Below are 14366 nucleotides of genomic sequence, written 5' to 3'. Positions count from 1 at the left end.
ATGATATTCAACCAGTTATGACCAGACTGTCAGACAGACCTTTGATGGCTACTTCTGTCTGGGGTTGTCAAAATATCTAAGATTTCAACAAAATCAATACTAAAAAAAATATTTATTCAAATGTACTCATTTGCAATAAAATCTATACAAACTGATTCATTTACAATTGCTTCTTCTGGCAGCAGAGCTGCAATAGCAGATACTGAGCTTCATCCCCTCCCTGCAGACGCTTACTGGGCCCAAAACAATGAGCCGCTTCTGAAAGACTTCAAATTTTTTAAAGAAGTTGCTGCTGTATTGAAAATGGTATCAAGTATTGAGAATTTTTCTTAGTACTGGTATCAAGTTTGAAATGTGTGTACTGTAACAGCCTTTCCCCAAGGAGGAACCCAGCCACCCTGCAGAGGAGGCTCATTTCAGCCAGGGATTTCATTAGTTTGACTATGACCAAACTAAAATGTACCAGTAAATTAAGAGCTTTGCTATGCGGCTCAAAACTGAAGTATAAAACATTGACTGTACTACTGCAGACAAGACAAGAAATTAGCAGAAGCTAAAGTTTTACATCTCAACCAGCTCTGTACACTAATTGACCACTCAAAAATCAAAAAGAAAATCCAATCAGTGAACACACCTTAACACAACATTCGTTGGTGTAGATGCTGTTACTTAGAGAAGAAAGTTCAAGATGTCTATTTTTAGTGTCAGTGAGGTGTTATAAGGATGTCAAAGATATGTTAAAAAAGCTTCTTAAAAAGAAACGTTCAAGATAAATAGCTGTTCAATGATTCATTTTGGCTGTTAGAGAACAAGACTTTAGCAGATAACAGGAAGGTTAAACGTAGTCAAGTTTCTGTTTTCTCCATCTAAGCTTTCAACCTCAGTTTGTTTTGAAGAATCATTGACTGAGAAATCAATCGACATTCTCAAGGGAAAACACACAGACAGCACTGTTTTAGTAATGCTATCTATGCTAATCACTCACACCCAACAACACCTAACAAAATATATGTCAACTCTAGTTTTTGTCTTTTCTTAATATTAGTAAATGTTTATTATTGTAATTTTTTACTCACCCTGGCAAGACTTGCCAGCTTGGCAGTGAGTCATGTGGTTGAGTACGTTCTTCATGGTGCGGCAGTGAGGCAGAGTACAGGCCCTCACTTCTCCATTGGCCTGTTCCCGCCGTTGGCACTTGTGTGCGTGGAGCAGCAGGACCAGCTGCTGCTGAATGAGTTTTCGTTTCTCGGGGTCGGCAGTCGGCCCTCCAGATACGCCGCCAGCCCCCGGGACCATACCCATCGATGTTACCTGCTGCTGCATCTGGGCCTGCAATGGCGTGCAGACACACATGGTTATTATATTACTCTATTGTCAAATGTTGCTCATTTCAAACTTTAAAAGTGTATGAAAATAAAATGATGTGCATAATAAAGTGCAAGAATTAAAACTTGAGGTTTGGCTTTAGCAGATTAACAAGAAAAGCAGTTAAAAATTAAAAAAAAGATCAACACAAAAAGCATAGAAATTGAAGTTTGATGTCTAATTATAGTAGCAATATTTATACCTAGAAATTGAGGAAATGACCTTTAATCCCAGAAAAGGTCAGAATTAAAAATCCCTAAATTTTCTGTTTTCTTCATATTTAAATGGCTCTCAGTTAAACTGGTGGTATGAAATGAATCAATGAAGTGAACAATTGAAGTTTTTACACCCCAATTTTAACTACAGCTGTATGCAGACATTGTGAAGTTTAAGCTGTCGAGCAAAAAGAGGATTACCACTTAGCCACACTTTAATGAATTACGTGGTCATTTTAGTCTTAGTTTCGTTTAATCAATTTCTCAAAACCAACACAGCTGCATAAATCCTACATTTTGTTTTGAGAATTATTAAAACCTACAGCTTATATTTTAAAGAAATGATGAAGTAAAACATATATTAACAAGATAAATATAACCAACACTGTATTTTTTTTCTACAGCATTGAAGGATGACTTCAGAAACGCAAATCAGACAACAGGCAGCAGGTCATGTAGGGGCTAAAACACTCACCATGTTTGGCACATTCCCAGCTCCCTTTAAGTCAGCAGGGAATGGGGGCAGGTTGTTAGAAAGGGCCGTCTTGTTCTGGAGTTGTTGGGCATTGACCCCTGCTGTCCCCATCTGCTGCACCCCGGCCTGACCATACTGCTGGCCGAACGGAGCTCCTGACATCACCATCTACAGAGAGCAAACAGGACAATGGCTGGTCACAGGCTGAGTCTCAGCATATCGCAGTTTCTCCGTTCCTGCCCAAACATCCAACTGGTTAAAATTGAGGAGCTTGGCTGGCTTTCTCTCACAACAAAATAGCAGTCCTTAAAAAAAAAAAAAAGATTTTAGGATGGCTAAATTTACTCAAACTGCCAAATTTGGGCCATGTGCAATTAAGTAGGGAGTAAGCTAAACCTATCAACCATGATGGAACATTTCTGAACTCTGATATTCTTTTAGTTTCACCTATGTCAGGGGTGCCCAAAGTCGGTCCTCGAGGGCCAAGATCCCGCATGTTTTAGTTCTCTCTCTGGTGATAGTAAAAATCTTTTCAGCACGTCAATGTACTTCTCAGGCCTTCTAATGAGCCATCATTGGATCCAGGTGTGTCAAACCAGGAAGAGAACTAAAACATGCAGGATGTCAGCCCTCAAGAACTAACTTTGGGCACCCCTGACCTATGTCATTATCTAGTAAGAAACATACGCAATTGTGCAAATAAATGGTGGAATCTTAAGGGGAGTTGGAATTTGTACTGATAGAAGTGAATCCAATCTCCCGACATCATTTCAAAAGAAGAGCTGTGGTAATATCTACCAAAAACAACTGTAAGATTCAAACCATATTAAGGATAAGGTGTCATTTGCCCATTTTTGTGTTTTTCACTAATAGCTCATAACGCTATTAGTGAAAATAGCATTATGCTATTCAAATAACTAGTGAATAGTTATTTCAACTTACTAAAACCTAAATAAATTCTCTTTAGCTATGGTTGAATGTTATTAGGAAAATGGACCATTTAGACAATTTCATTTAGAATGCAATGATGATGCTGACTGCAATTAACCCACACTGACTTATCTTAGGTCCCCTCCACACAGGAATGTTTTTTCTTAACAGGTTTGCCAGTTTCAAAAATACCAATGTCAACACGGAAACACAGAGATCGTCCCAAAATGCAACTTTTATCCCCCAGTAGCGCAATTAGACATGTACGTAATGTTTCAACACCAGGTTAGAAGTAAACACAACAAGAAAACAAGAATGCCAAAGGTGCAGAGCATCCCATCAAAAATACTTTTGAGCATTTCTCCTACCATCACCCCAAAAAGATTAAGGTTCAAAGTTATAACGTATATCTAAAATATGTAAATAATGTCAGAAGATCACATCATGAGCTATTTCTGTCCCCAAGTGGTCGCTCCTCTACTTTCAGCTCGCTATTATGAAATTACGAATTTTATAAAAGCTGGATGAAAACACACGCTTCATACACCGTCACCAACGCTAACACACTGCAGGTCATGTGCTTCCGTGCTGGTGAACACACAACACACAAACAGAAACCATGTTGCAAAAACTTGCAAACCGAGCAAGCATATCCGTGTCTTTTTAAACAAGCTCAGCTTCATTCATGGAAGCACTTCCTTTCTGTGAGAAGCAGCAGGAGCAAATCTCAGGTACAAACATATAATATAGCCCAAACGCTTCATGCCCTGCCCCTGACAAACAGCAAAAATCCAGTCATCACTGACTAAAAGGTTTTGACCTGGCTTGGCTGTCAGAGGGGAAATGCTCCCTCTGGCTGTATAAGACTGAGCTCCGTAAGGAAATGTATACATGAGAGAGAGAGAGCGAGAGAGAGAGAGATACAGTAGACAAAGACTGAAAAGCACAGAGACAGAAACATTCAAAAGCTGAGATAAAGACAGAAATATGAAGATAGATAAAAATATAGACATTAAGAGAAATATATAAATATAGTAGAAAAGATGAATTATGAAGATTCTCAAATTTGTCTTCCTTAGGAATATTCTGTTGAACATGTAGACATATTCAAGACATGTTCAAGTACTTCTTCAGTAGCTGTTAAATATATTTAGTTTGTATTAATGGCTGTTACCTTGATTACATCAAACAATTGCTCTACAAAGCAATTGCTGATATTAAAAAAAAAAACAATGAAAAAATTACCTGTCAAGGTATTTTTTGTCTTTGCAGAACCCCCGCCCCTAAGACAAAAGTCTCTAGGGGAAACACTGGTCTTTTCATAAAATCCAACATAAAGCTTATTTTGAAGTGTCATATTATGTTTGGTACCCTTGTACACACAAAAGATAGCAGCCTAACAAAGGGGGAATTTCCCAATTCAAATTCAAAACAGAAGCTTAATATACAACCATGTGTTTTCTTTGGTATCAAATTCATTCTTAACAGGCATTAAAATATGGTCAACAAACTGAAATTGTTTCCATTTTCTAAATGCAGGAATAATGTGAAGTAATGTGCTTTCATTTTTCAAAATCAAGCGTTTACATATATTTCCTCAATATATGACAGATAAAATTAGGACCAAATCAACATTTTTCTGTCCAAAAGTAACATTCTGGCAGAATGCTTATGGTCCCTGTCAAATACACATTCACTCCTAATAACTTCTTGACAATGTCTGGAGATTTTGCTATATTATTTCCACTTAATGTTCTTAATTGGAAAACACCCACACAACATGATGCTGCCACCCCCATACTTCACAGTAAGAATGGTGCTCTCAGGCTTTGAAGCATTTCCCTTTTTTCTCCGAATGTACCAACGGCCGTTATGGTGCAAAAATTCTAATTTAGTTTGATCACACCTCATGAGACGTCTGTAAAAATTAAACTCTCTCTGTGCACATTTCTAATCTGTAATCTGTCTTTTTATGTTGCTTTGTGACTTGGTTTAAGATGCCTTTTAGCCCATCTTAAACTGGACTCGTTTGACTGTGGCTGATGATGTTCTGGAGCTGATATGCAAATTTTGCACTAAAACATGTTGATTTCTGACACATGCAACCCTTCCAGAAAAGTATGATGGTTGGATATTCTCACAGATGAACATGGCATTTTCAGTCATCTGGAAAGTTTATCCAAATATTAAGGAGAATCCTGATAACCTGGCTGATTTCTTGAAATACATAGTTGTGTCTAAATTTCACTTGAAAGTCGTCAACATTTTGAGGAAAGTAAAAACTCTCAAAAACTAATATTTGGTATTAAAAAAAACATGTAGGGCAGAGAAAAAAAGTATTTTATACATTTTATGTGAATAACTGGTTTCTATACAAGGAGCATCACATTTTATAGGAATGGGTATATATTGCATCATTTATTGGTCCTTTGAAATCCATCCTGCAATAATGGGGCCCAACTTCAATTGACTGACTGATCCAAAAAAAGACAGTATAAACAGATTAGTTTTTCAGACTCATTTTGTTTAAAGTTTGATAATAAAAGTTTATCAATAAATGCATTTACATTTAATAATGTGCAACAATTGTGCACTGTTTAGCAAAATTCTAACGTTACTGTTGAGAGAAGAGATTTGTTAACATAACTTATTCTGGTTTTAGAGCAATATTTGTTTCGGTGAGGCTCTTACTGTATGCAGTGATAAAGATTTAAGTGCCAAAAAGAGTCAAAAGACTTATGATTACTTCAAAACATTAAACACTTTAATATACTAGAATATTACGATAAAAATTATTATCACCAGCCCCTGCACTATAGTGGAATACTTACATTTTTGTGGTATATTTTATTTGTGTTAGCACTGGAATGGATCACAAAACAATTCTTATGTATTTTAAAGTTACTGTTCCATTTCTACTTAATATGAGGAATAAAAGCTTTTAGCTGACAGCTTTGTTGAGCAGTGCCTCTATAAAAATTAGCTTGTGTTGCTAACATTTTTAAATGCAACACAGTTAAAGGCATGCTGAGCACCCTTACTTGTTGGCAGGAGGTTCAGCATTTTTCTTTCTCAATTAAGCTTTTCTATAATTAGTTGCTCCCAATGTAAGGATTATGTATTTTCTTCAATAACTGGACCACTGCAAGAAAACTAGAGGCACATGGAGCTGAAATCTATGGGAGAAAAACAGTCAAAAAGAACAGAAGTGGATTAGTGCTTTTATTTTTAATTAATTAATTAATTCAACAAATTTAACAGACGTTCCTGGCATAAAGCGATTTGCTGCCGGTCCCGACTTTCTTCTTCTGCCGTGGCTTAAGCAGCCCGACAGAGCAAGCCCTGCCCAGTCTAAAGAAAAACGGTACGTGACACACAGAGAAAGACCAGCTTGCACAACAAATGAGCACTGCACCGCTGCCTGCCTGCCCCTCCCCCTCCCCTGCACATAAAACCCACAGATGCTTGTCTGCCTCTCATTCACACATCCAACCTCTCCTACCAATGGCTTCTCCCACTTGATGAACTGCCTTTATCAGGGGATTGTCGGCAGGGAAGAGGAAGGCAACGCAGCAACGGAAAGCCTCCAGTACCTCCCCTCAGCCTGTGAGCCTCATTTCTTCAAGTGTTAATAATAAACTCTTACAATGAGTATAAAACTTTGCATGTTCATTATCCTCAAGTGTTGGGAACTTCCTAAACAAGTTCTTATATTTAAGCTAACCATTTACCTCCAGAGAAGGACAGATCAAATGGACAACTAAAAGTGATGAACAATAAAATTTTATATTTGACACATCGGTCTTGGACCATTTCAAACATTAGAAATGGCTTCTGTTTACTCAGATTTTTTTTTTATTTCTACTAAAATTGTTTGCATAAAGAAAAGAGAGAAAACTTCAATCTTTTTCATTTCAAACAGCAGCCAAGAACACAGGCTGCACAATTTTTTAGACATTTTTGACACTTTTATGCAATCTGCCAAGTAAATCAAAATGATGCTTTGGTCTCGTGCCAATTTCAGCAGTTTTTAGTTGTTCCACAGTCGTTTCATTTTCAGATTATAGACTGGCTCTGTGAGTTGTTCTGACCTTGTTTAAACTTTCTCCCTCACCTGTCTGCTGTGTGTTTTGGTCTTAAGGATGCTGATTCTTCACTAAAAATCTCTAATAATCACTTTTGAGGCCTTCCCATAACAGCTGCGTTTAGACTTTCAGCTATGCAGATGTGAGTTCTATTTACTCGAGTTGTAGGCATAGTTGGTCGCATGGGATTTCATTTAGGGGCATCACATTAAAGGGGCAATGAATACAAATTCATGTCCAACTTTTTAGATTTGTATTTGTTGCACTGTGTAACTTTTCTCTCACTTCGCTCCGTCCGAACCAATTTCAATAAGACATCGTACAAAACAGAATCAAATCAATGAACTTATGAAGCACATAGTGAAAAATTAAGGTGCATACGTCTGCACAGGAAAGGAGGGGCTTGTTTCATGTGGTGACGTCTGCTGTAACAATGTCAGTGAGACCTAGCCTGTTGGTTTTAGTCTTGGCTTCCCTTTCAAACCACAAAGCCCTGTATCTCTCAGACAAGCGGAGGAGCAATTTCTCGCATTGAGCACTTCAAAGTGCTTGAAACTGTAGATATTCGGAGACAATAAAACCAGCAGAGCACAATACAAACCGCTGCTCATTCAAAGATCGCAATGCATTAATGCCAAGGAACGAGTTTTCAGCAACATTTTCACAGCTTAACCCAATTTTATATCACTAAGACGTGAAAAAGGCCATAATTAACAGACTGATTATATGATTGAATATTAGACAAAAACAAAATATAAATCCAAGATTACAAAGTAGAACAGGTTAGGTCTAACATATGAACGATTGTTGGATGACATAAATCCAACTCAATAAATTATATAGGTTTAAAATGAAAAAAGATCAGTTTTAATGTTGGTTGTAACTTCAGGCCCACACACAGACTGTTGACTTGACTGTTTTCTAGCAGACAGGCACCGACATCCTCCACAAGGAGGCTGAGCCAGAAAGGACATAGTTAAAAACGCTGACTGTTCACAATATGTTGTATATAAACTTAATAATGTAAAGTTTAGTAGAAGAAAAAAAGTGTGGTAAATAAAAAAGAAAAATTTAAAATGCATTATAAAATTATTGGTGTTCATTAGCTGTAAATCAATCATGAAAATCAACAGAAATGCTAAAAGACAGCAGTGCGTTTGTGATCAATCTAATTGATGAATTTCTCTCTCATATTTTGTCAGACAAATTAAATTTTTTTTAAACTCACCTTGTTCATGTTTCCAGCTTGTTGGGCATTCATGGTGTGCGGTGCACCCATCTGAGGTCCTCCTTGGGTCAGAGTCTCTGCCAGCACACTTCCTCCAACACCAGGTCCAGCGCCTCCTTGTGTCCCCTGCATTGCTTGGCCTTGGTACTGCATGCCAGGCCCAGGTCTCCCTCGGCCTGCTGGTCCCATAGCACCATTCATGACCTGTCCCACTTGGCCCATAACACCATGACCCTGACCACTGTTCAACATCGTCTGGTTAAAGCCCAGGACTCCATTTCCTTGTCCAGTGGAAACACCTTTCTGGCCTTGGGGCGACTGATGATTGGGTGAGCCCTGGCCCAGAGGCCCTTTGCCCAGCACCGCACCCAGCTGGCTCGGCACCATGCCTCCCTGTTGGGGACTGCCAGAATTGAGCGGACCCCCCAGAATAGATGAGCTTCCGGGTCGCAGGAGCTCAGAAAGTTGCTTGTGTTTGGAGGCGGCATCAGGTATAGCCGAGTTGAGACCAGGTGGCATGCCACTTGGACCACAATTAGCAGACGGCCCATTTCCTAACTCTCCATTGAGGATAAGTTCATCAGGAAGGTCGTTTTCCAGATCAAGCAACGATACAAGATCTAAAAAGAGACAGGAGGGAAAAGGATAAGTTAGCCACCTCACTTCCAAGGGCTTTAACTAAAACTTACAATAGCAACTGCTGGAGAAAGTAGCTAAAAATAAAACACGTTACTAATATGAACCTGGATCAAGCATTCATAATCTTTGCTCTTACTAACCTCCCCCTCATAAAGTACCAAAAGATCCTCATCCATGAGTGAATGACAATAAACTTGATTTAATCCAACTCAAAAACATGACATGTACAAAAAGATGCTCAATGGGAGAGATGCCAAAGTTTATTTATGTGGATATGCAACTCAGCATTTCATATTTCAAATAAATTGTTGACAAATCCTCACGTTAACCTAAAAATACCAAGTATACTAATTTTAAGGAAAGGGTTAAAACAGAATATAAATAATCTTTATTGTTCATAATGGGGAACTAGCAGCAAAGTGACAATCAAAGTCCGCAGATTTACACAGAAATAAAAACAGAATCTAGAAGAGCACACTGTACAGTAGGCGCCATTTGCCTCCCTTGACTAAAGTTGAAGAATTATATAAAACAACCCCAGCCCAGCAGGTTGGAGGAGGCTTCTTTGTTTGTTTGTTTTAAGTTTGGGCAAAACTATTACAGATAAATCAAAATGGTCTTGCAATGAAAAATGTTTGGTACACAAAGTTTTTGTCTCTTTACATCCCCAATTTCTACCTTTTCATTAATTTCTTTGTGAAAAACACCACATCTATCCAGTTCTTTATACTCTAAAGCAAATTTTGGTTAATCCAAATTTACTTCCAATTAATTAATTAAACTTTAATAAAAACAGCAAAAATATTCAGAGGAGTAAACTAAATTTGACTCTTATTGCTGAAAATAAATCAATTTGTTTGTACTTCGTATCAAACAAGCCCACAGAATTTACATGTTTTTTTAATAAGATAAGCCTACTTTTAAGTTTTTGGTGTTCAATGATCGACACTCCTTTCCTACGAAACATCTGACTACATTATTTGTCGAATTAAAACATTGCATACTTAGTTTATTGTTGAGCAAAAAAAGAGTAAACCATTTTTGTGATTTCCTTTTTAAAAGTGCGATTTTTCTGGGCCATGAGTACTTTTTATGATTTAACTCATGTGACAAAAAGGTTGAACACCTCAGCTGTACAATAAAGGCAAAAGTAAATGCATTTCCTAGTACTAAATACATCTATTGGAAACTCACAAGAATATAAAATTTGACTTTTTTTCAAAACAAAATGCACCTACCTTTTATGACATGTTATTTTAAAATGAATCAAATTTTGGTCATTTTTAATATTAGCAGTGACATGTTTAATAATGTAAACAGTCAAAATAGCCTGTTTACATACTCTCATATTTGTGAAACTAAATGATTCAGCTGGTGCTATTTGTCAGGAAGCCTTTTCATTTGAGAGAGAGAGAAAAAAATCAACATGTATACATGTATTTATTCAAACAAAAAAGGAACTGGCTATTTTCTGGGTATTAAAATCATTTTAGTAACTGTAGTTTACTTAATCAAGTGACATGTTATGTTTGAACTAAAAGTTGCAATAGAGTCACAGAGAAGCAAAGCCTTCCTCTGCAGTTGTGCAAATAACAAACCAACTACCAATAAAAATACTGAAGTCTAAAGCCCAAATCACGTGGCAATGCCAAGGTCCTTCCTGTGTAGGTGTGCTTTTGTATGCAAGCCAATAAACAACAACCACACCCCAACACACACCTTATTCTATGTCGCCACTGATTTATAACAAAAGAGGAATCCAACCCACTTCTTAATGATGCATTTTCACAGTAATTAGGAAAATTAGACACTTCAGTTTTCCAAAGATGAAGGCTAAAACCACATTTATAAATTTCAGTTGAGCCCAAAAGTGTGCTAAAGGAAATAAAGCACCGTTAATCAAAAGGCTAAACTCGGGCCTTTGACATCATCGCAGCCGTACGGTGCTGCCATACTTACAGACAGCAACATAAACAAATAGACAATCTGGCATTTAATGGAGGGAGCAGCTTAAAAAAAAAAAGAGACGTTACATTTACTGGAAGCAAAAGCCATTCCACAGAGAAAGTGGGGCTGCTTCTAATGAGTTGATCAAACAGTAAATCATGAGAGTTTGTACTAGCAAGAAGCTACATTGTGGCGTTTAACTTTACAAAGTAAACATTCAGGGTTATTTTCACAAACAAAATTTGGCAGAACGTGAATTAGATATGTAAATTCAGCGTTTTTTTTATTAGTTGTCATTATATGCACATTAGGAATGACTCATTGCAAAGTCAACTAACCATTAAACAGTAAGAGAGTAAATGTATAACCACAAGCAAAAAATACAGTTGCTTTACGATAATAAACAAACAAACAAAAAAAATTAATATAGGAGCATAAAAAGTACAACAGAATTTAAATTATTTTGTTAAAACTCCAAGAGCAACAAATATTGGTGCTCTCAGCTAACATAATATTATGTGATAACAATTGAGAAAGAAAACTTAAGAGTGCCGTGACAGTGACTGTGTTTACTTTGTCTGTCACAATGGGAATAAATGTAAATCTGTTTCAGATAAACTTTATCAGCCCAAAATTCAGATTCTTTTTATTTTTTATAAGTGAACGTACCATATACGTTCATTTTTGAGAAATTACAATATGTGTTCTGATGAGCCTTATTAGATTAAAAATACCTTTTGAAATTCTAAACCTTGAAGCAGGTATTAAATATATTGTTCTATTAAGTCCATATTTCTGTATTAAAAATATTCCTTTTAATTGTTTTTTTTTTTTTTAAATAATGTTCTAATTCTAAATGTTTTTCTTTGCTGTGAAAGTTGTCACTGAGGGAAGAGGACTCCAAGTTTTCTTTTTTCCGAGGTGTTTAAAAACTACATTGGAGAAAGCCTAAAATGTTGGCTTTTCATTCATGTTGAAACTTTAAAACGCACAGCTTGAATTCAACAAAGAGAACAGCTTACAGTAAATTTAAATACAACAAGTTTACTCATTTTGTTTACACATGACATCTCAGTAAAAACTGAAGGGCTGCATTCTGCAAGTGAACAACAGACTGCTGTTGACATTTGCTAATGTTTAGTCTGCTAATTGTTTGTACAAGAACATTTTAAAATGTTGACTAAGTAATAATTTTGTTGTTTTAAATTAATTAGCAGATAAGTTTAACAAGCCAGCTTTAAATCCTAATTATGGCCATTTCACTTTTCGGACAAATGTTTTTTTTATGAGAAGGACATTAAAGGGTAATTTTTTGATTATTCTGTACAAACATTTCTGATGCTTTAAAATAATTTCTTGTATTCTATTTGTCGTTTATAAAATGTAAATGTTAATTGACCACAACAAATATTATTTATAACCTGTTGCTGAAAATTACTTTGTTTTGGTCAAGCATCATAAACGCGCATATATTAGAAAGGTCAGTGGGCCCAAATGGGATTATATTCAAAATGAAAAAAGTAATATAAACTCTTTTGGAAAATATTTTGCAACTACATTAGATTGTAAGACGTGAGAAGTTTTATCAATATTAATTTCCATAATTCAGCAAAATGCTTAATTACCTAAAAATATAAATTAATAAGCAACGATTAAGTTTTTAAATGGTAACAAGTGGTGTGTTGATGGTCATAAAGCTGGGTATGAAATTGATCAATTATCTGAAGCTTTTATTCAATATGCAATTTCATTTTCCACTGTCACTGTAGTTGACTAAGGAACAATATTATTAAAGCAGAAACAGTTATATTTCTAAAAAAAAAAAAAATCTATATGACAATGGAGTACTCTCAAGGTTTGTCTGTTTTCTCCATGCTTTTTTTTTTGTTTGCTTTGGCATCACTTCATGTTCTTCAACTTTATCTCTGAACATAAACATACACATTTAAAACACTGCTGTGTCCTGGAATAAAACCCACACTGAAATTTTTCAGTTTGAATGTTGCTATCATTACATTCCTATATTCTTTTAAATTTATTTAGAAATGGGAACCAAACATTACGATTTTGGCTAAGTTATCATTTAGCCAACATTATTTGTTGTCACAATTTCTAGCGACAAGAAAGGCACCTCAAACTGAGCCAGATTTAAAAAAAAAATCTTTTTCATGACTTAAGAATTAGGCTGAGCAGCACATTTGCAGCTGTTGGTTACAAGAACTAATAGCTGTAAAATCAAAATCATTGAGTTCATTTTGAAAGCTCGTTTGTTATGAATTGAAATTACAGGACCAGATAATGAACTAGGTCATGTCTAACTGTCCTGAAGCAGCACAGCAAGTTTTTACTGCTAAATAAACCTGCATAAATCTTTGATTGTACACATGATTGCTCAAAAGTAAAGCATAAAGTCAAAGATCAAAATAAAAACCTCTAAAATTAACACAACTAAGATAAAAAAAAGTCACTGTCCACTGATTTAAAAACAGTTCACAGCAAAATTATCTGTTACAATCAGTCATTACAGCAAATTCAGAAGGAAAACAAAATCATGTATCTGAATTGAACATAATATATGACATTCATATTCATATCACCTTAAATTTTTAGTGCTCATCACTGTATCATGAAGGCTGCATTTCTGGTTCAGCAAAGGTTTGTGGTTTTACTGCCCTGCTTTGAGCTCCTAAACACCATCATGAGAAAATGGTAAAATAATGCTAACTTGTAAATGGCTGTCACTCTGTCTTCTTAGATGCACATGCACACATATTTAAATGATAAATAAATAATAACTGATTTCCTTGTCAAACAAATTTGAATAGAAGTTTGCTTTAAAAGTCAATTCATAAAGTAGTCTTATTGTCCTGTTCCCTAGTCAAGCTTTGGCCTTATCACTAGCTTAAAGCAAACTAAACATCTGCTAATCAAAGTCTGCATTTTCATTCATCTTGTATTCATGTGACATAAGCTACATCTGAAGTTGGAGAAACAACTGAGAGTTTATCCCTATAAATCTAATTCAGAAAAACATCTGTAAACCTTTATATATGCAATTTTAATTTCAAAATTGAAGTTAAAAATGTACAAAATTTGTAGCACACAACACAAGTAAAGCTGAGAGAATACAGCTCTACTTGTGTAAACAGCATTAGCAATCAGAACTACTTATAAAAATGTACGTGAACACTAAAAGTTGAAGAAAATAGGAACCCCATCCCTTCTTCACACAAATATTAATGAATGAAATCCTCTCAAAAAAGAGAAAATAACAGTAATATTGGCACACGTGTCAAATGCAAAATGTTAAAAGAAGACACGTAGAGAGGAGACAGAGGGTATCTGGGTGGCTTCCAACGACACCCACCCTTCATCTCAATCAGTTCCACCACAGCAGACATCAGCTATCTGCCAAAATGTTACTAATCTTGCAAAAGGGAATATTTTTATGCTTTTCCCCCCTTCCAATTGTTCAAATGCTA

At 35.9% G+C, this 14366-nt stretch overlaps 1 protein-coding gene across 5 annotated transcripts in view; it reads right to left on the bottom strand.

Moving 5' to 3' along the window:
• Positions 1-14366, bottom strand: part of LOC102230576 (CREB-binding protein) — a 39066-nt gene that overhangs the window by 18383 nt on the left and 6317 nt on the right. For all 5 annotated transcript variants that reach the window (XM_023348773.1, XM_014472603.2, XM_023348775.1 and 2 more), the window contains exons 2-4: positions 8299-8918; positions 2056-2223; positions 1077-1329 (exon numbers count right to left, since the gene is read on the bottom strand). In XM_023348773.1, the coding sequence (XP_023204541.1) occupies positions 1077-1329; positions 2056-2223; positions 8299-8918 (1041 nt within the window). The remainder of the gene's footprint in view (positions 1-1076; positions 1330-2055; positions 2224-8298; positions 8919-14366) is intronic.

Source organism: Xiphophorus maculatus, chromosome 16, assembly GCF_002775205.1.
Source record: "Xiphophorus maculatus strain JP 163 A chromosome 16, X_maculatus-5.0-male, whole genome shotgun sequence".
Lineage (NCBI taxonomy): Eukaryota > Metazoa > Chordata > Actinopteri > Cyprinodontiformes > Poeciliidae > Xiphophorus > Xiphophorus maculatus.
This window is presented reverse-complemented; position numbering and strand designations above follow the sequence as displayed.